The following is a 22,225-nucleotide window of genomic DNA, read 5'->3' on the forward strand; positions in this document are numbered from 1 at the left end:
TTTTAACATACTACTGCAAATATTCATCATTAAAGCTACATGCTACCATAAGCATAACACAATTTTTTCTCTTAGATTAGCTTTATTTGATCAATTATTTAAATATTATAAATTTTGCTTCGACGTTACACTACAAAAATTTTTATTTTAAACTAAGCATTTAACTTGAGCTTATACATTGTATGTTAACCAAAAATTTGAAGCTTGTTTGTAATTTAAAGGTTATTACACTGTAAAATCAAGCGAAGTAAAAAAGTTAGATTGACATCATAGTTTATCACAAGAAAAAAATCAAGACTAGTTTAACCCAGTTACATCTCTATAAACGTATATAGTTTTAAAATAAATAGTCAATTTCAAAAATAAAGACGCACATAAGCTCGGATGTTACAACGGTATTCGTAAAAAGTGAACTTAATATCAAGTGCTAACTGGTCTTCAAGGTGTTACTAAAACTAATTTCAATTCTTGATAAGTTTAAAACCTATAAAAATGCTTCAATTAGTCTAGAGTTTAATTATTAAGAGAAAATTTGCTAACTTAGTATTTTTAAGTATTGTATTAAATCATTCTAGTTCAAGTCAATATAAAATTGTTTTCAAGCAACAGCTAATAAACTAGTTTTCAAAGTTTTAAAATGAAAGGTCAATTTAAGCAACTAGTTTAGTTTTTTTTAAATAAAGTTCAACTTCAAAGCAGTTAAATCTACTATTAAGTTCGGAGAATAAGCCATCCAATTAATTTAATTATATTTAAATTCGTAAGGTAGTTGATATACTGTTATAAAAACTGTTTTTAATCATTGACCCTAGAGGTTTCTTCCACCGCATTACGATAGTTTAAAATTTTATTTTTCATATCTTTATTAAATATTAACAGCTGCTTAGGTTCATTTTAAATACTTATTACTAAATTTTAAAAAATCTAGTAAGTAATTTGAATCTACAATACATTTTTACTTTATACTACAGAAAATAGTTTTAAAAATTATTTTTTTGTTTTTTCTGCTAGAAGTTTGTAACAATTATCTTCTTTAACGTAGTAATTAACCATTTTAAATTTATTTGTTAAAACGTGAAGACTTAAATTAACCTCATTTAACAAAGATGAAGTTAATTTTTAGTTACATAAAACTTATTTCAAATAATAAATGAGTTGATAAGCGTAGCTAAACGTAGTTTAAAACTTATAGGAAAGGAAATGGTGTATGATGGTACTGAACTTTTTGAATAGCGGGTATTAGATTAGCATACATTTTTATTTCACGTTTGTAAAAACTTGCTTTTAGTAAAAACATTTAAGCTTAGTTTTTGTAGTATTCACTTCGTATATTTTTTAATTTCAAAATATATTTCAATTACGTAGTCAAATATGTTTTAAGTTAAATATTTACTAATATTCAAATCAAATGGAGTTTTTTTCTAACTAATTTAATTTTCAGTGTGTACAATTTAAGATAATATATGCGCATGCTCTATTACAATACAAAGTTTTTAGCATATACATCTCTATATTTTGAAATTTATTATTTTGTTATGAAACGTGAACTTCTTAAGCGAAGATAGATAAACGTAGTTCGTAACTCATAAAAACTTTCAAACTTACTTTAATTGCAGGAAGTAGATTGATTAGCATACAATTTTGTGTACAAACTGTCAATGAGAAAAGTTTGCACATACATCGAAATACAAAAACTAATTAAATTATAATTTAGCAATATTTAAGAAAAAACTTAACTAGTATTTTGTTGTTCACCTTCAGACTGGAAACTATCTTTAAGTTACTTTAAATTTAAGTAGTTCTATAGCTTACTAATTTCCGCACTTGCTCTTAATTTTAGCACTGTTTCTACAAATTTGAAAAGATTTGCCTGAAATCTTGTGTTATCTACATATTAAACACTTAACCATCAGCAAATAAATTTATTTTAACGAAAAAAGAAACGTGTAACTCAGTGATTTTTTGTAAATTAGGAAAAGAAGTACTCGAAAAACACAAGATGATTATGCATATGAACAGAAACGTTTAGGAATGATGAAATAATGCACGATAATGCCACCTCAAAAAAAAAGCAAACTAAGCTATTATGTACAAATAAGTGCGCGAAAAACTAGTCGGTTTCATCAGTTTTCAAGTCGCTCACATAAGACTTGTTGCCAGCAGAAGTGCTTCCGGCCACCAATCCCTGCGCAGTGTTAAACAAGTTGAGCGGGGATTTCCCGTCCGTGAATATGGTGGACTGAATACCGAGGCTCTGGAGCAGTTTGACCTGAATATTAGTTTGTGTGTTATTCTTTTTGACAGTTAATCGATACAAACTTTGCACATAGCGTTTTTTTATGTAACCTACTATCCTAGTTAATATTTTGTTTAACTTTTTAAGTTAAAGAAAAAAAAATTAACTTTAAATGTAAAAAGCGATTCGAATAAGACTTAAATAAACATTATTTCTAGTGTTTCGTCCGAAAAAGCACTTTTAAATTTACACTACAGGTTTGCACTAACATTTGTGTCTTTTTTTTTTTTAATTATCACTTTTCATTTACAAGTTTATTGCAAAGTTCAAGAATTTGATATGTTAATTAATTTAAGTAGGTTGCATGAATTTTTTATTAAAACTGTTAAATTATATGCTGTAAAGTAAGCGAATAAAGCTCACATTAATGATCTAGTTTTACAACTTAATTAGTTTTCAACTTAAATATATCTCAAGAGGTTATAGTTTATGATATCTTTAATTATACATTTGTAATTTAATTTTTAAAACATTTTTAAATATATTATAACTTGAAATTGGTGTCTAGCAAACTCTATATAAAAATAATTTAATATGTTTAAGTGTTCAACTATGCCACGCAAAACATCTTCAAAATATTTTATCCACAGTATCAGCCACACAAGACCAGCTGAATTCAAAGCTACAACTCAAATTCATAACTCAACAAGTTCAATTTACAAACGAAACCAACTTGATAGGCGGGACCGGCAGTCGCCATTTCCTTGATGGTTCCGGCTCCGATAGCCTCCACCATCTTCTGGAACTTCTCGGTTTCGATCTTGGACAGCTGCTGGCTCTTCTCCACCTCCATGTCGTTCTGCTTCTTCATGTAGTCCAACTCTGCGTCCCTCGCATTCCTCATCTGGCTCAGTTGCGCTTCCTGTGCAAGTTTAGTTTTTAGGTTTATTTTTTGGTGTTTTTGTTTGTTTTATTTTAGTGATTGTAATTATTTGTTTTTGTTTCTTTTCTATATTTAAATTTATTATTCAAACGAATGCCTACATTTAGTGCATTCGTTAAATCATCTAAAAAATTAAATTAATGTTTCAAGCAAAAAACTCACGCTGGAAATTTTTGAAGCCTGGGCCTGCAGCTCCGCCTGCTTCACCTCGGCCTCTCCCTTGATTTGAGCAGACTCGGCCAGCGCCTTTGCTTCGGCCTTGGCGGTTCCAGTGCTCTCGATTGCCGCGCTCTCCGCCTTTAAATTAAGCAGCTCCTTCCGCGCCTTCTCGGCTGCCGCCTGGTCTTCTATTTGTTGCCTTTCCAGCTTGCCTTTCGCCTCCTGCTCGGTCTTTTGAGCGTTGTGCCTTTATTAGTAAACTATGTGAGCCAAATAAATATTAACATTATTTTATTTATTTAATACAACCTGCGTGTACTTAATTACTTATTTGATACATAAAACCTATTTTGAATTTGGTAATTATATTTCGTACTTAGTTAATTGATGAACTGGAGTTAATCGTTTGCCAAAGCTAGCCGTTTAAATTATAACTTTTTGATTTTTATATCATATATGTTATCATTAAATTCTACAATTATGCTAACCTGGCAGTGGCCTCCTGCGAATTGGTGGTGATCTCGATGGCCAACTGAACGGACTTGAGAAGCGCGTCCCTCGTCCGCTGGTCAACCGGCTCAACAGACTGGATGTCAATGCTGGTGACGACTAATTTGTTCTGCGGAAACTCGAAAGTCTCCTTTACCTTGCCCTGGTCGTTGACTCCGAACACCGACGATCGGATTATCTTTGACGAGTTCTGAAATGTATGTTGGTTAAGCGAACATGTAGTTGTATCAAGAAATATCTTTATTTATTTAGTAATTAACTAATACTTTAATACGATTTTTTTTAAACTAGCATTGAAGAATTTACAATAAGTGTTAGTCAGTGATAAGTATTATGTATAAATAAATTGAACCGTATAAAGTTAACTACAGTTTATCTTCCTTTAAAAACTACCATGAATTCATAAGTAATTCTATATAAAACTTTAATACGTTGTATTAGCAATTTAACAATTTTACCTTGTGGAAATCGTCAAAAGTTTTCAATGCCACTGCGCTTCTCACCCGGGAAGCGATCGCTTTGCACATGTCTCCGACGAAGTCCGGAACGCAGAACAGCTTCAATGATTCTTCCAAATTGTTTTCCGCTCCGGTGGTGTCGAAATGCCTGCGAATGTTTTTTGCTAGCGTCAAGCACGCCCGTTTTGTTAATAAAAACGTTCAATTTAAAAATCAAACAGACTTAAATTAATTATCCTCAGTAAATTATTTATAAACACTATTTAAACATTAAAATTGTAAAAAAAAATATTTTAGTGCAGTAATAGCATTGAGTGGATATCAGTTTTATTTAATTTATATTATATCATTTTTTTAAATTTTAGGTGTCGTCAAACGAACCAGTTGTAGGAGAGCATGAGCTGCAGCCTGGCGTGATCCGAAGTCTCGACGATGATCAGGTCGGTACAGAAGTCGGGGCCCAGCAGCAGGGAAAGGGCCCGGATGACGTTGGGTTTTTTCGGCTTGCCGCCCGACAGCGATATTTGAGTGAACTGCTCGTCCGGCTCCAACATGACCAGGTTGGGACCGAACACAACCCTGGAAAATATTTGTTCCTATTACAATTTCGGTTATTTTACATAATGGTTTCATTTTTGTTTTTATTCTATTTTAATTAGTTCTTGGTCTTACTTTTTAGTAGTTTTGTAATTATTGTTCTATTTAACTTAAACGTGTCAATTAAAGTCTTTTTTTATACCTTTTTCAACTTTTTTTCGTTTTATTCCCCTATTTGAAAGATTATTACCAAATTTACGCGTTTTGTGAAAGTAATTATCAAATTTACCCCTAATATACAGAATAGTGTTTAATTTGAGGAAGGTAGTAGATTTTTTGAACTTAAACTTGATATATATGAGTTTATTTAACATAAAAAATTTAGGTAAATATTAATTTATAAATTAAAAAACAATTAAAAACATTCGTATACATAACTTGTAATAGAGAAAATTTACCCCCTAAAACAAGATAATTTACTCCAGGTTAAGAATCGCTGATCTGGACAAACGACGACTTTTACTTCAAATAAGTTTATTTATTTTTCGATTTACTGCACAAACCTGGAACGCTTGGACTTGTAGTCGTACACTTGAACACATGAGTTGGCCTGAACCCGGTAAGTGACCACTCTCGTCTTGTCCCTGCGCTTGCCCCGACTGTCGTCGCCGCCCGCTGCAGGAGCTCCTGTAATTAACAATTAATAAATTTAAGAGGTTTTAAACTTAGATATGTCAATTTAAAACCTATTTCAAACCTAGTTGGTTACGAAGCTTATTTTTTATTAATTAAAATACTTAAATTTTTTGTTTTCACTAAATTTTATTGCTAACATTACTGTTAGGTAAAAAAGCTTATTTAGAAGTTAATTTTTTCTTTAAATAAATTAATTACAATTTTCGATATTACTTAATTAACTATTAATAATATTTTTAATAGCTTATTTACAATCAGAACAATTTAGTTTAATAATTAAAACCAACTTTTGGCAATCAAGGCTCTGTCGGCCAAAGGATCGACATTGATACCAAGCAATTTCTCTACTTGCTCCGGTAGAGGCTTGGACCACAGCTCTTCTTCGTGAGTTAGCATATAAGTCTCACCAATAATGCTTCTCACCTGTTTTTAATTTATAACACATTTTTGATACTTACTTAATCTACTTAATCTTTTAAAATAGTGAAGTCCGTGTCAATAAGTTGTGCACCAAATAAATAAGTACTTATTATATTGCTTAAAGAAGTAGTGGCTTATACTATTTTAAACTTAGCTATTCATTATGTAACATATTGTGAACTCACTTCACCAGTTTTCAAGTTGCGCACGTAGATGCCCTCATTTTTATCAAGGGAAATAGCCTGTCTCTTGGCGTGAACGCACACTGTGACCGGAGGAACGTACTCGCAAGGCCCTCGGATCCTCCACCTTTATAAGTAAAATTATTATTAGCTCGTACGGCATTTGAGGTTGAAGCTTCAAATTTTGAATTTAATCTTTCTACTATTGGAAAGATTTGTTTTATCATTTAGTAGATTTTTGAAGCAATAGTGCCATAATTTTTATGGTTCATAGCTTAATTTTAAGTTTTATAATTGTAACAGTAAGATGCCTTTAATATTTTTAGATTTTATTACTTTATATGTAACTTCTACTAAGCTGTTAAGCTAAATTAATAAAACTTCACTAGAATATTTTAAAACAAACTCAGTAATCAGCAAAAACTTGTTTTTTTAAGAAAATATGTTTAATGTAGTTTTAATATTATTTTATGATCAACATCGCATGTTCACCAAATTATCTTACGCTTCATTTAAAAACAATGGCTTTTTTATAACTTTTTAATTTTTTTATGGAAATTTTAGATATTGACTATTGTTAACGGAGTTGCAAATTTTTTTAATCATTTCAAGAATTAAAAATAATTAAAATGGTGTTATTTCCGACTTGGTGCAGCTCATTTATTTAGCAGGATTTTATTTTAATTCTTCAGTTACGGTAATCTTAGTTCAAACAAGGCTAATTTATTCAATACTTAATTACTAGCATTAAAATTGTAGCAGAAAAAATTGCATGCAAAGTAAACTTTTGTTATAACTTTATTTAACTACCATTTTAATTGTTTACATTAAGTCGTTTGCACATTATACGTCTTTATGTTTAGTAAACCTAGTATTAATAAATAGTAGGTTTATAATCATTCTATTAATTTTTTGAAAAAAAAAGCTAAATAAAGCTCGAAAATTGTAGGGTACTTACAACTTAAGTAATAAAAAAATTCGTTTTATTTATTTAGTACTTATTTTAATTGTTTTACGTCATTTCCAATTGTTAGCGCTTGTGCAAACAGTTCTACAAAAGAATAACGGCTTCTTACGAAAACTCTTACACAATAAAACTTTGTTTACAAAAACAACATTCGCACCTTAAGAAGAGTAAGCTTATATGCTTGGGTATTAGTTTTTTGACTTACTTGTCGCCAGGTTTTCGTTCGTTCTGGTCTTCGTCAACGAAGTGCTCGACTGCCCTCAACACTAAACCTTCGTCTTCACCCAATACATACACATTCTATTAATAAAATTAGGTTTATTTTGTATATGCGAACGTTGTACGAAGTTAAATTTTTAGGTTTACAAGTGATTTTAAACTTAAATTTATTAATAAAAAGTTTTGTAAAAAAATGCTTTCTAATTTCTCAACTTTTGCATAACTAATTACATCAATAAATTTTAATATGAGATTGATTTTTTTAATTCCAAGTGTTTTTAACTTTTAGATTAAATAGAGTAATGGTTCGGTCCATTAAGCATTATATATAATACACGTTGAATGTAGATGGTTTTTTTTGAACTCAAAGATAAGTCTCAAGCTAAATTAACAAACCTGTATTCCGGCAGCTAGAGTTTCTCCCGGCTGGAGGAAGAAGGAAATTTCTCCTTTGATCAGCTTCTTTGCGCCCAGCTTGTTTTTGCCAGTCACTGGGTCGACCGGGTTCAACACCACGCAGTACTGGCGGCTGGTCAGCGTCGTCACGTCCACAACCCCGACGACCTGATGATGTAAAAAACAAAAATTTAGATGACACGGTTCAAGACTTTATTTTGTTTAAATTCGTTCAACTAATAAGATTTATTTTTCGAAAAAGTAAAAATTGTTTCTTGAACACTTGACACCTTGTTTGCACTGTAATAATCACGGAGAGCTTACATTACTGAACTAATACACGGTTTACCAGTTTCAGAAAATTAAACATTTAATTTTTTTCTAGTTTGAAGGTCCTATAATTTATGAAAACGATTTATATTACAAACCTCTTCAAACACATCTGGTATGTGAGACTCTGCATCGGACATTTTGATGAGCCATTCTTCGCCGTTAAAGCGCTTCTTGCCAGTGAAGTCTTCCAACGTTTGGCGTGCCCGCATGTGAAGCGCTTTCTGAAATTTACTAGTCATTAAATAAAATGCATTTAAGTTTTTGCTTTCTCCACGAATAGTAGCAGATCAAGTTATTATTTTTCTCATATGAAAAACTTTCAATACTTTTTGCCAACTCAATTTAGCTGAGGAGCTACCAGAACAATATAAGTTTATTAAGCTTTACGAAATATCTAACACTCAATTAGGCTCAAAACAACATACTAAAATATAAATTAACTTTCTCAGTGAGGATGTACGCGGATACTTTTTCAACAATTTCCTCATAAGCGCCAGGAAGGAAAGCACCAATGTCATGAACTAACCATTGCTCACCTGTTATTTATTATATTATCATTAGGCTTTTGTTATTGCTTATATACATGAAGTGATTATATATTTATTTTTGATATTCATACTTTATACTAGTTTCTATTATTTAGTAGTCTTCCTATAAATATGCTGTACGATTTGATATAAAAACAGTTTTACCTGAGAATCACGGTTAATTTTTATTAATTAAAATTATACCTAAAAGTTTAGGCATGTAACAATTATGTTGAAGAGGCATAATGATAGTTAGAAAAAAGTTACAGTACTATCTGTTGGAGTATACTTATTTAGAGACAGAATTTAAGACAAACAAATCAAATAAAATAAAACAAACCAGTCACTCTTTCTTTACCATCTCTATCTGTCATTAGCTTTTTGGCGCGCAGCATCAAAGCTTGGTTCGTTCCAATGATTTGAGCGTAGACCGTTTCAACCACTGAGACCTCCTTTCGAGGCTTGTAGGTTGCTAAAAATTAATAAAACTCTAAAACTTATGGTGAACTAACTTTAATCTATCCAATGCTTATTTTTTTACTCTAGTCGTAGTCTATTAAATAGATTCTGAAATTAAATGCTAAGTATAATTACGGAGTACTAATTTTCAAATGCAATCCATAATGGTACCTTAAGTAGATTGTTACAGTTTCTACAAACTATGTATTGTGAACGGATTTAATTTTCTATATCTTATGAAAATTGTTTTTTGAATAATTAGTTTTACCTGGTCCTTCGAACAGCCATTCGTCTCCTGCGGTCTTGTCGTCGAAATCTTCATCCGCCTTCAGCTTCAAAGCAGTGTTGGACTTGACTACGCGAAGTGGAGTGACAGCCTTAAAGGTTTTTATTTTATTTTATTCCAAAACTTGTTTTCGATTTCACAAGAAACCTTAGTTTTGGTGAACTGATTTTTTTTGCATTAAATGTGATACAAAGTAGTATGCCAATCCTTAATTGTGGCTTTATGTTCGTTATTAGTTAAAATACATTGAAATGTCACACTATATTACCATGTAACTTCATACTTTTTTATGTTTTTAATGTAAATAAATAAACTATAATTGCAGTTTTTGTTTTCAGTGTATTTAATTCATAAATTAAATTTACTAAGGGTATATAGTCTTGCATATTAAAAGCTTAACACCGAATAATAGTTGTCAAAAATTGTTGAATTAAAGATTATTAACAAAAACATTGGCAAAATTCTACAGAACCGAAGCCTGGACTTTTATATGCGGTATGATAAGCTCAAGTTTACAAGGTTTGATCATACCTATTAGATCGTCAGACTACATGTGTGCCAATAAATCAGTAAATGCCAAGTAATTTTAAAATTAAATATCTCACGGTCTTACCTCCATTAAAACTTCTCCAGGATACAAGGGGAAAGGTTCTTGTGAGAACCGGACTTCCTTGTCAGCGTGCTTAACCTTGACCTGACCATACTGGTCGACAACTGGCGAGCCGCATTCCATCACAACTGGATTCTCAATCACACAGTAATACCTTGGCGGTATTGTGATCATTTTCAATGGTCCAGCTTGTATTCTGTGGAATTAATAAAATTGAGTTCCAGTTAAGGTGGTAAAATTTTGAATAATTTACTGAATTTTTTTTCAATTTTTCATGTAAAATTTTTATGTTCAATATTATATTTAAGAATAGTTAAGGGCATAGGGGGGTTAGAATTTTTTTTATTAAAAAAAAGTTGGATCTTATTATATGAAAGCTTCAAGTATATACTACAAGCCAGTTTTCATAGAATTAAAAAATATTGTTAAACTTAAGAGATTTTGTTCCTTTTTAAAAAAATTCCGATACAAACGTATGGACCGCAAATTTTTTTTGGGGTCAATTTTCTTGGAAATTTAAAAATCACTAAAAATATATCTTCTCCTTCATTTTTTGAGCTAGAGACCTTAAATTTTCAGGAAACGATCCTTTTATAGTTTAAAAGACTTAGAATGGTGGAATTTTTAAGTTATTAAAATAAAAGTTTTAGATAAAGACACAAAAAAATAGGTGGTTTTTTTTAATAAAAATTTAATTTTTTCAAAATTAAAAAAATCCTACATTTAATCTTTTTAAAACTTAATAATACACTTTCTGTAAAAAAATTGAAGAAGATTGCTTAAAAAATGAAGGAGGAGATAGAAATAGTCTTTTTTCGCGTTTTTAGTTTGTGCCTTCCATTAAAAACCTATTGAGGTCACCGACTTTGACTGCTCATATCTCAAAAAATACTTGGAATTTTCTCAAGCTATTAAAAATGTCTGATAGCTCAGATAAAACTCTATAAAATCAGATTAACTTGTAAAAATCAAGGTGGAGTAGTATTTATAATTGATTATTTTAACTATTACTAAACCTTTTTTTAACTTATGATATTTATTCAAGTATATGTTTTGTTTGATTCCTTGACTTAAATTTTTATAAATTTATAAACTTTTTTGATATAAAGTTAGTTTAGATCACCAATTTATATTGAAACTTAAAAGATCAGTACAAAATTAGACCATTAGATTTTAAGACAGCTTTTATTGTTTAACTTTTTTATAAATATTTTAAGATCTAATTTTATAATTCAATGACTGTTTTTACAATCATTTTAAAATTATTTAACTCCTTATTGAATCTCAAGTAGTAAATGGTTAACTTTATTAGCTTTTTGTATAGTCTTTGGTACTGATTTATTTCTAAATTTATTACCTTATTACAACTTTGCTCATCAAATTAATTTTACTTTTTGGACCATGTTAGTAGGGAGCTGTTGGTCAATTTATTAATTTAATTATTCGAACATATGTATAATGTCTGTTCTACACAATAATCTTAGTGGTTTTAACGTTGGCTATTCATTTTCTAGGACTATGAGTTAGATTTTTATTTACATTCCTTATAATTGGCTAAATATTTTTTTGAACCTTTTTAATATCACTACATATCATAAATTTATATAAATATTTTAAGCTAAACACCATATCAATTTATAATCAAGTTTTTTTTTTATTGCACAGTCTGGATGTTTTAGTTTTAAATCAGTTTTAACTAGAACTAGAACATTATCATAACTATAATGAGAAACTAGAATGTAAGTAAATGGTGCACTTAACTTTTACAGTATACACCAGTAACTTTGTATGCACATTATTAACTTGACTAATTAGTTACACTTAATAAAAAAAAAACAATAAAACTCAGCTTCAAAACTTAAGTATTACAATTTAATGTATTTGAATATGAATTAGAAAAGGCTTTAATTGACTATATTTTAGTTTAATTTATTTGCTATGCTCAAAAATTAATAAGAAGTTTAATACACATATTCAAATAATACTAAAGTTATAAAGTAATTGAAAAAATTTCAATTAATAACTTTTATTTTTAGTGGGGTTGTGATACATAATAAACTTTTTTTTTTAATTGTTGATTTTAATTATATATTTTTTAAATAGGTAAAAAAAATTTAGTTAAATAAGGATTTCAAAAGTATCATTGAAATTTTTTCCAAGAAAATTATAAAGTTTTCGATTAAGAATAAAAAACTATTTTATTATTACAACATCAAGTGCAAGGGTTTTAACTTTAACAAAAAAAAAACTTGATTAACTAAAAATTATCTTGAAAAATTTTTTTTTTTTTATTATAATTTAAATTAGAAGGCTTTTAAACTAACTTCTCATTTTCTTGACGAATGTAGGTCTGTGGTCCAACTTGAATTTTAGTGATGTTGGTGTTATAATCTAGTACATGAATGTACTGATGAATGGGAATTCTTATCAAGGAATCTTTCATTTCAGTTTTTTCAGCTAAAACAGTTAATTTTACTCATTATATTCATTACAAAATCGAAAAAATCGGTACCTTTGTCCCAAACATTTTTAGTTTTAATACTTTTATAAAACATAAAATTACTTCTCTACATTTAAGGTATACATTTTAACTAGCACTATCCATGAACACAATCAAGTAATGTTTAAAGAATCCTCCAAATTTATTCAGAATAATATTTTGATTTTAATATTTGGTACCTTTGTATACTCAGATAAGTTTTCTTTCCTATACTCATTAACTGATAATACCCATAAACTTTAAAGGTTTTATTATACAAAAATATTATTATAAAAACATTTTAACTTAATCTAAAGAATTCTATCCTAGAAGTTCATAATATCCTACAGCTGTTCTTTGATTAATTTGTATCATAGTACCATTTCGACTGGTTTATTTTATATTCAACTAAATTATGAATTTTATTTATTATGAATAATATTTATGGCCTTTGTTGTTTTAGAGTTATTTTTAATTTAATCAAAGTTAATTTTTAATTAAGACTGATTTTCAATTCAATGTCATAATTAGATAATAAATAGTTAAGATGACATGATCAGTTTTTAGTGAACACACAAAAATAGGAACTTAAAATAATTGAAAGTAATATAAACAAAGAATTAGTGTGGCAAAAATTTAATTTATTTGAGGTAGTAAAACATCATTTTCTTTCCTTTAAGATAACAAAAATTTTTGAAGTCAAGCAAGTAATATACATTATACATAAATCTAGTTCGTTTCTCTGTGCTTTTACCAGCAACAATGGTCATGATATTGGCTCAATAAAAAAAATTAGTACGTTAGTTAAAAAAGATTAAAATAGTTCAACTAAGATTTGGAAAATAAACAACATGCTTGTAAATTTCAAGTTATTGAAGTTATATCTTTTCCCACACTTTGTAGTTTTTAGTGTGGAGATTTTAGCCTTGGGAGTGTTCTCCAAATGGTTTTTATTGGTTTTATATAAGATGAAGTTAAATACTAATAGGGATTAAAATTGAATATGATGCAACAACCTCATTTTTCCCAGAACTCGTTTATTGTTGCAAGGGGTAGAGTTAAAGACGGATTTTTTTTTACATGTAAAAATTATTGGTCTAAGCTTATGTTTTGAAACTTCAACATCTAAATTAGTTCAGGTAATAATGTTATCATAACTGCATTAATAAAAATAAACTAAAATAACATTTATTTACATAAACAACATTAAATAACAACTATATTTTCTTTAGTTATTTCTATCAAGAAATGTGTTTAACTGAAGTTATAACATTAACCTACAAAAATTTAGCCTGAATGTGGCAGGGTCACTAATTGTGATTCTAACTGCCATTTTTAAATCATGTAGAAAAGCAGAGATAATATATTTTATTTAAACTAAAGTTTTTAATTAAGTACTTATTCAATATGTTTTTATTTAATCTCTGCAAAAAATCTATATTTCAGCTGAAAACTTCTTAAACTATAACTTCTCTTATTATTAAGAACAGAATCCTGCTCAACTATTTTTGTTGTAAATCTTATTTTATCTAGTCATTAAAATATAAATATCAAAAACTTGTCAAAAAGATAGCCATTACTTACAAGAATTAAACTTTGATGTAGCAACTTTTGAAGTATATTGCCTGGACATGTAGCTAGGTAGCTCAGTTTACATCTAGTGAACTTGAGAAACTTTCTATAGCTTTATAGTGCAAAATGATTAATCATGTGAGAAAGTAATCAGTATAAAAAGAAAATTTAATCAACAAAAAATTTGCACGTTTTTAATCAAACAAGTAGCGCTAACAAACAGTAAAGTAAATAATGTGCAAGCATTTATTAACAGAACAAGAGTAATAATTATTATAAAAGACCCGCTGTCAGCCGGGATCGGCTATGCATTTGTGTATATAGAAAAAACAAATAATAAATATGATATATTAAAAAAGTGATTGTAAGAAATAAAAATACAAATAAATAAAAATGAATAACATTTATTCCGATTCTCATTTTTTTCATCTTCTTCGATTTCTTAATGCATCGTTTTTCCCTTTCTTTCAGTATTTTGTGTACAGCAAATCTCCTTTTGGCGCACTTCGTTTGCAAGCAGCTCTAACTCATCGTCCTTAAAAGTGATTTTGGACGACCTCGGTCGCGTTTGCCAACGATCAACTCGCGATACAACAGAGACTTTAGGATTCGCACAGCACTTATCCTCAGAATATGACCGAGCCAGCGAAAACTGCGCTGACTGAGGGTAAAGTTCATAGTGGTAAGACTAGTATATCTCAACTCTTTCTCGTTGGTGATCTTGTTTCCATACTATTCTAAGGATGCGACGAAGGCATCGTAGGTGAACTGGTTAGTTTTCTTCTCCTGCACGCTATACAACGTCGATGTTTTACTACCGCATAGCAGTGTACTGCATACACAGGAACAATAAACATTAGCATTTGTACGAATGCCTAACTTTTGTTTATTCAAAACTATTGCAGTCAAACGACCGAAAGTGCCTTAGGCCTTACCAATACGACTATTTGTTTATGTGCCCAATGATGCGTTTGACGCAACAATTGAGCCAAGGTGTACAAAGTGTCTTACATTTTCGATCCTTGCCATTGACTTTGATTGATGGTCGTAAAATATCTGTTCATTGATTTATAGCTTCTTAAGACTTATAGTGAGGCTGAACGAGCATGATGATAAAAACTGATTCAGTAGTATCTGCAGGTCTTGGGCAGAGTGAGCCACGAGTTCTGAATTACTAGCAAAGAAAAGATCACGTATTGTGACAATCTTCAGATTTCGCTTTGCTCTTAGACTTGCAAAATTGAAATGTCTTCTATCAGTTCTCGTATAAAGCTTAATACAAGCTATTGAGGAACAAAAAGCAAGCTTTAATAGCATTAAAAAGAAGATTTCAAACAGAGTCGGTGAAAGTACGCAAACATGGTAAGAACGTTCCCGCTTACCAGTTTGAGAGTGGGTCTCTTTTTCCGTTTATGTTTGTCAGATAACTTATTTTCAGTTTACTTTTCACTTTAAGCTATCCCCATTCACTCATTGAGGAAGGTAAACTGTGGCGAAACAACATTTTATTGGCTGAGGGCTGCTCAGCTTATAGCAGGCGGTGGTTTTTCAGTGGAATCCAAAAATTTCTTTTACCGACAAATACGACCCCTGGCACCCATCCTTTTGCCAAGCAGGATTGGGTTTATCACCGGAAACTGTCATATTCCGTGTTTTTAGAACAAGAGTAGATCTAACAAAACAAATATTGAGTATCCTACTGCTCTACGTTTGTTGTAACAACGTTTTAGCTGTAAAAATACAGAACATTTCTAACATGGATCTAAATTAGTATTGTTTAGTATAAAAAAAATAACTTTATAAATTTTATAAAAACTTAAGATTAAATTTTAATATTTACCAAAATCAACTAATATTTAACGAAAACTATTACTTAAGGAATTGCAAAAATTTCTTAACGTAATTAGTATATTAATATTTTTAAACAATTAATAAGCTAAAATGTATACATTTTTTGTAAAAACAAAATTTCGATTGCTGACATTAGTATTTATAAAGCAATTGTATAAAGTAAAAGTTTAATATCTACTAACCGTGTCGGTTTAACATGAGTCAAAGAAACGGAATCTGTTGCTATGTGATGGAAAAAATTTAGGTATGAGCAGTTGAAGTAAGGAAATTAAAAGAAAAAAGTAATAACCAACGTACTGAGTTTCAAAATTATTATAATCTGAACAAAGTATTTAAAGGTTATTTTAATGTAATCAAGTTCATAACAAAAAAACTATAACAAACTAATTAAATCCTTTTTATAATGTTTTCTTGTTTTCTTCTTATTATTTTATTAATTAGAATTGTATAAAGATAACAGTTTGCAATTGAAGTTAGATTAAAACTTTTACGAATCCGCAAAAACCATTCAAATGCAGAAATAAATATAGAAACTTCTACTTATTTCTTGAAATAAAACACTGTAGAGACTAGCTTATCAAAAAGACTAAAATTTTGTCAAGATTTAAATTGATAAATTGATAACATTTGAGCCTTGAGACTTAATTAGTAGTGTAAACAAATTTAAGATTTTTGAATTAATTAAAAGGTGTCTAAATAAATTTTTAGTGTATAATTTCTATAGCTGACAATCTAAAATATAGCTGAACTTTTAAACGCTTTTTCTGTGATTTATTCTTTTTATCTTTATTTAGATAAGTTTGTTGAGTAACGTTTTCGAATTAAATGAAAATACTTCTGTTTTTTTTTGTTTGAATTCTAATTGCTAAGGTCTAAATTTAAAAAATACAAACTGTTAAAACGAAACTAAATTACCTAAAAAGAGTAAATATTTTATATAATAACGTGGACTATAGACAAAAAAAAAGCAAAAGCGTTTTTTCTTGAATAATAAAATACTAATGATTAATTTAAAATAAGTCCTACAATATTTTCTTATTTAAATAAATATCTGATATATTATTGCTTTTTACGGTTGTTTTATGTTTTTTTTTTCTATTTAAAAACTTTTACATATATGTCACTTTTGCTTTGTACTATTTTAGTTAAAACATTTAACCCTAAAAACTTTATATTACTAAACATTAAAACACTATAGTTATTTGTCTTAAGTAAAAAAAATTGCTCAATTTACTGTAAAGAAAAGAGGTTATATAAATATGATAAATGTGCAAATTAATTATAGATTTTAATTTTTTTACATAAACAAAAATTGTCTAGTGCGATTTACTATTTTATGATTTTTGACAAGGTCGGAATCATTTCCCACTAAAACCATGTAGTAAATAGAATTTTAAAATTATTCCTATATTTAACTAAAAACACTTTAAAAATAGTACTATTTTACTAAAATAAATTTCCGATAAAACAGAGTTTTGAATGTGTTAATAAAAAAATTAATTAAAAAATACTTTATAGTTTGAAAGCTAGAATAACTGATGCTAAAACTTGCAAAGCTGATACATATCTGAAAAAAAATTTTTTTCTCAAGTTTTAAAATCTTCTCTAACTAATAGAACTATTTAAGATCTTCTGTATAACTGTTTTACCTATTTAGTACATAAGCCTATCAAACTTGATATTGATTTTAAAAGTAAAAACACAAAAGGTATTTATATTATGTAATTAAGCTTTTCCAAGTTTGTCATTCTGCTTTTTTTCTGACAACTGTTTAATATAAAAACTTTACTTTTTTGATAACTGTAATACAATTATAATACAATAATACTTAAGTTTCTCAAATCTTCCTTTTCTCTGTTGATTATATTTTGTAACTTTTTTGTCTTTATTTTTATTGCTATATAAAAAAAGTTGTTATACTTCAAAAAATTCAACAAAGTTTAAATTTTAAACTTATAATTATCACTAAAAAGTATTTCAAGCAATAATACTGAGTGCAAAATTAAAACACTGTTGATTTTTTGAAGTACACATTTAAAAGTACTTCAAAAAATAATAATGAGTGTACAGAAAAACTTTGTTGATTTTTTTGAATTATACATTTGAAAGTACTTCAAGCAATAATAATGAGACTAAAAATAAATATTTGTTAATTTAAAAAAAACTAACTGTTAAAGTACTTTTTATTCAACAATTTTTACTTTAGCTGACACTGTTTCTCCTAAAAGAATTCAGATATTTTTAAGTAAGAATAAGATAACACGAAGAACACAAATATATATAGTAAGATCATCTAACGAGAAAGTATTAGCCATTGTAATTACGTGCTTTAGTAAATATGAGGATAATTAATAGTTGTAAATTGAAAAATTAGCAACAACTTTCGTCAAACAAAATAATACTTATGAATAAACTGACAGAAACAAATGAAACTTAGGTTGGTATAAAAAAAAAATAATAATAATAACTAAGTATAATATTAGTACAGTAAATAACTTTGTATTGTCTACAGAAACAATTTTGACGAGACCTCTTAGTTAATAGAATACTCTTCACACACAACAATAAATAGATTAAAATATAGAAATAACTAGATCTAAAATAAGGGCATGTAGAAACTAGTTCTTTTCTTACATTAAGTCTTTGTCTCTGTCCGCTTCGGCGATGGACATTATTTCTAAACTGCAAATAGATCAATTATCTGTCTTTTTTGGTACTGAGCAGTTGATTTCAAATAGCACATGCCATGTAATTTCGGAGAATTCGATGTTATTTAATGTAGTAAATTTGGCCAGAGCTGTTGTTTGTAATTTTTTGAGGATGCTGTACTTGTGTTTTAGGAGAAACGGTGTCAACTAAAGCAACAGTCGTTGAACAAATAATATTTCAAAAGTTAAGCTCATACATATTGAGCAGTCTTATTCATACAGTTTTATAACTTATGTAAAAGCTAACTGTAGTAAAAAGTCAATGATTTGATTTTATACATAACATATTGTTAAAAAATTATAAAGCTTTTCTGTATCAATTCCTTTTCTTAGTTTGTGATGAAGTAATAAAGTAAATAAAACTACGACTTTTGTTGTCTCAAATCTTCAATAAAAAATCAATAAATTCTTTAAATTTTTTTTACTATAAATCTATTTAAAATCCTACTTAGTTTTAACTTTTGGTTCTTATAATTCAAATTCATATATACAAAATTATAGTAAAAAAGGTCCAAAGTATAGAAAAGACAAAATTTAGTTTTAGATAAGCATTATGTTACATTTATACTTAAATTTGTCTGAAATAAATAGCTTTCTATAAGTTTTTTTTTGCATTTACTGAAATAATAAATTAACCACAACAACCGGATAATTGATGACTCATGTTTTATTAAACATTTTAAAAATCACACTTTACATGAATTTTTTTAATGGTAGTGTAAAAAATGTAGCCTTATATTTATAAACAAAATTTAAACCAAATATTTTGTTTTAAAAAACTTAAATATAAGATTTGGAAAGCTATAACAGAGAGCACTAAAAGAAGTAAACAATACGTTGAAATTTTTTAGTAAAAATATTAATGTACTCAAATGTCTTTTATTTCAAAAATCAAAAACGAAATGTTTTGGATCCAAACTAATCTAGATGTTGAAAATACTTTTAAAGTAGTTTTAGCTTAAATTGTTAAAATCAAAATGGAAATTATTGTTACGAAAGTAAAAAAAAACAACAAAATTTAACAATAAAATCAAAACTATCTCAACTATAAAAAGTATGTTAAAATAATTAGGAAAAGTTTTGGAACAATTAATTGCATTCAAGGTATATTCTTTAGCTTAATTTGTTATCTACTGTTATGTTGTACACTTAACTTCCACTTGTTTTTCTAAACTCAGTACAATAAAAATAGTGGTTTTTATAGGGCGGTTTGAAAAAACTAGTGCTTGTTTTTTCTATTGAAAGTTTTTATTACATGAATTGTACGATATATGCTAATAAACACTATGCGTTGCTTAACCGTTCTATATAAAATACCTTACCCTTAATTACTTTATACTAATTTGATTTCAATACGACTAGATGCTTTTTTTGTGTAAATGCGAAAATAATGACTTAGTTTTAAAACGTCTTGCGTTATAATTGTCCAAGCTTTGGTTTAAAAAAAGTTTTATTTAAAACCTAGTCAATATAAACTGAGAGCTGTTTATTTTTAAATTAAGAAGCTTATGCATAGGTGACATTAAAATGTTTAAGAAACTAAATTTTAAATGTAAAACTTTTTAGCTGTGTTGGTATGTCCTAACCAATTCAATAAGATTCCACGATTTATTCTGTCACGTAAAAACTTTATTTTAAGTTTGTTTGTTTTAATTCTAGCTCGTATTAAAAAGTTTTTGTAACAGAGGAATGTTTTAGTGGCTATAACTTAGATATAAAACAATTTTGTTTTTACGAGTTTTACAGTTTAAAATTTTGTATGTAGAAGAACTTTAAAAAAATCTTTTCGACAATAAGAATAAAAAATAATTTTTAAAACTTATTTAGTTTATCAAATTAGTTTTACTCCCTCAAATTTCGCTTTCCATTAGTAGTTTGAAAGTACATATACAAAATTATGAGAAAAACCATTATTACACTATTTTTAAATAAAATGCAAGTAAGCTAACTAGTAGTATTTTTGTTAAAACATCAAAACGCTGTTGGTGAATTTACAATTCAAGTTAGAAAAATTAAATCAATATACCAGCTTCTCAGGCTAACTCATTTTGGGATTAAAAAAAAAAAACAGTTTTGTCTGAGTGTTATATAAATATCATAGGTTAATCATAAGTTTTCAAGGCCTACTATGCACTTGAATGTAGTTACGTTGAGGAAAATATATATTCAACTACGTTTACTTTACTCTCGAAAGTAATTAATGTATTTGGTATGTAGCTTGTTTTTTATTCTCCTGGTTGTTAAACTTGAAAATGTTAATAAAAACGATGATATTTTATAATAAAGTTTACACAAGTAACCTCTTATAAATTATTTCGAGATATTATAAAGCAGACTCAGTTTAAGTCAAAGACCTCTTCAGTGCTTATTTAAAAAATTCTAGAAAGATATATGAAAGTGATGGAAAACAGTGCTAAAACAAAAAAATGAATAAATACAAATAATCTTCACTTAAAAACAAATATTTACTTATGAAACAAAACTAATTGAAATATTATATTACGTTTTAATGTGTGTTACAGTTTAATTTTTTTTTAGGCTAAGTGTCAAAATCAAAATGTTAGTAAAAAAGTATATAACAGAACAATAATAAGGTTTCTTTTTTTCTGTTCAAAGTTTTCAAAGTAATTATTGTTAAAATAAAATTGTGCTTATTAGTACGTATTGCAAGAGCTTTAAGTTTATAATTTGGCTGATTTGAATCATGACGTAGCTATAAAAAATTTAAAGAAGTATTTGTTAGTATTGGCTATATCAATTAGAAGTTTTGCTTGGGTTTTATAAAAGCTTTTAAATTGTTAATAACAGTAGTCTCATAAAAACTTTATAAGAGAGTACATTAAACTTATATTGCGGACAATTTAGGACTAAAGTTTTGAAGAAACATATGCTTGTAATGACTATGAAAATTTGAAATTTTGCTTGAATATTATAAAAACCCTTAGTTTGTTGAAAATAGTATCTACATAAAAATTATTTAAGTGTATACATAAAACCAATATTACTAAAAATTTAAGGTTTAAGTTTTAAAATGTAGTTTTTTGAAGTGGAGACAAGAATTGAATAGTTCGTACCGTTTATCTAAGTTATCCCTTCTGTCGGCTTTGGGAGTCGTATTTTTTTCTAGTGTACAAGTATGTACTGCAAATACTTTGTGGGTTTTTATGAGATATTCTAAGCGATGTAAAACTTGTTGAGGATGCTTTATTGAAATCATTAAGTAGCTAAAACAAATAAACTAATTAATTTTGTTGTTGCTTTATAGTTTTACATATAACGAGTACTTGTCTTTTCGTAAGTATTTCGTTACAAAATATTTTTTTGAGATTTATTTTCCTTGTCAATGTTACTCTTTTTGTAATCCGTAAGTACAACAGTAAAAATAGTTGTTGTGCTTATAAAATAATTATTATAAAGCCTTGAAATTTAAATTTCCCTAAAATAATCAAAATTTAATTTGTAAAACAAATACTTTTAAGTTTTGCCATTTTCTTGAAAACTGCTTTAACGGTTTTATCTAATCCAGTATAAAACAAATTGTTATAGTTGTATTTTATTGAGTTTGTGTGCATTGAAAAATAATTTTATTTATGCTTTAAAAGAAATCTTGAAAGGGTCTAGTTTTTTTCTCTATAAATTGATTAATATACTAAAAGTATTAGAAAACTTATTTTTTT

The 22,225-nt window shown here is 27.9% G+C and overlaps 1 protein-coding gene across 2 annotated transcripts; it reads right to left on the bottom strand.

Moving 5' to 3' along the window:
* Window positions 1-1,909: 1,909 nt before the first annotated feature.
* Window positions 1,910-16,161, bottom strand: LOC145839450 (major vault protein-like). Of its 2 annotated transcripts, none has more exons than XM_082947019.1 (18): window positions 16,023-16,161; window positions 12,263-12,395; window positions 9,942-10,134; window positions 9,311-9,419; window positions 8,924-9,055; window positions 8,498-8,592; window positions 8,152-8,277; window positions 7,724-7,891; window positions 7,314-7,408; window positions 6,145-6,268; window positions 5,827-5,962; window positions 5,407-5,530; window positions 4,688-4,885; window positions 4,307-4,454; window positions 3,827-4,038; window positions 3,342-3,585; window positions 2,970-3,158; window positions 1,910-2,269 (listed from the first exon to the last, which is right to left on the bottom strand). In XM_082947019.1, exons 1-18 carry the CDS (start codon window positions 16,036-16,038, stop codon window positions 2,111-2,113), a joined length of 2,601 nt encoding a protein of 866 aa, XP_082803145.1. In that variant the 5' UTR covers window positions 16,039-16,161; the 3' UTR covers window positions 1,910-2,110. The 2 variants fall into 2 exon arrangements, with proteins under 2 accessions (XP_082803145.1, XP_082803144.1); XM_082947018.1 differs by lacking the exon at window positions 16,023-16,161 and adding an exon at window positions 14,002-14,236.
* Window positions 16,162-22,225: the final 6,064 nt, after the last annotated feature.

Source organism: Thalia democratica, chromosome 6 (assembly GCF_965202585.1).
Source record: "Thalia democratica chromosome 6, ktThaDemo2.hap1.1, whole genome shotgun sequence".
In the NCBI taxonomy this organism is placed as follows: Eukaryota; Metazoa; Chordata; class Thaliacea; order Salpida; family Salpidae; genus Thalia; species Thalia democratica.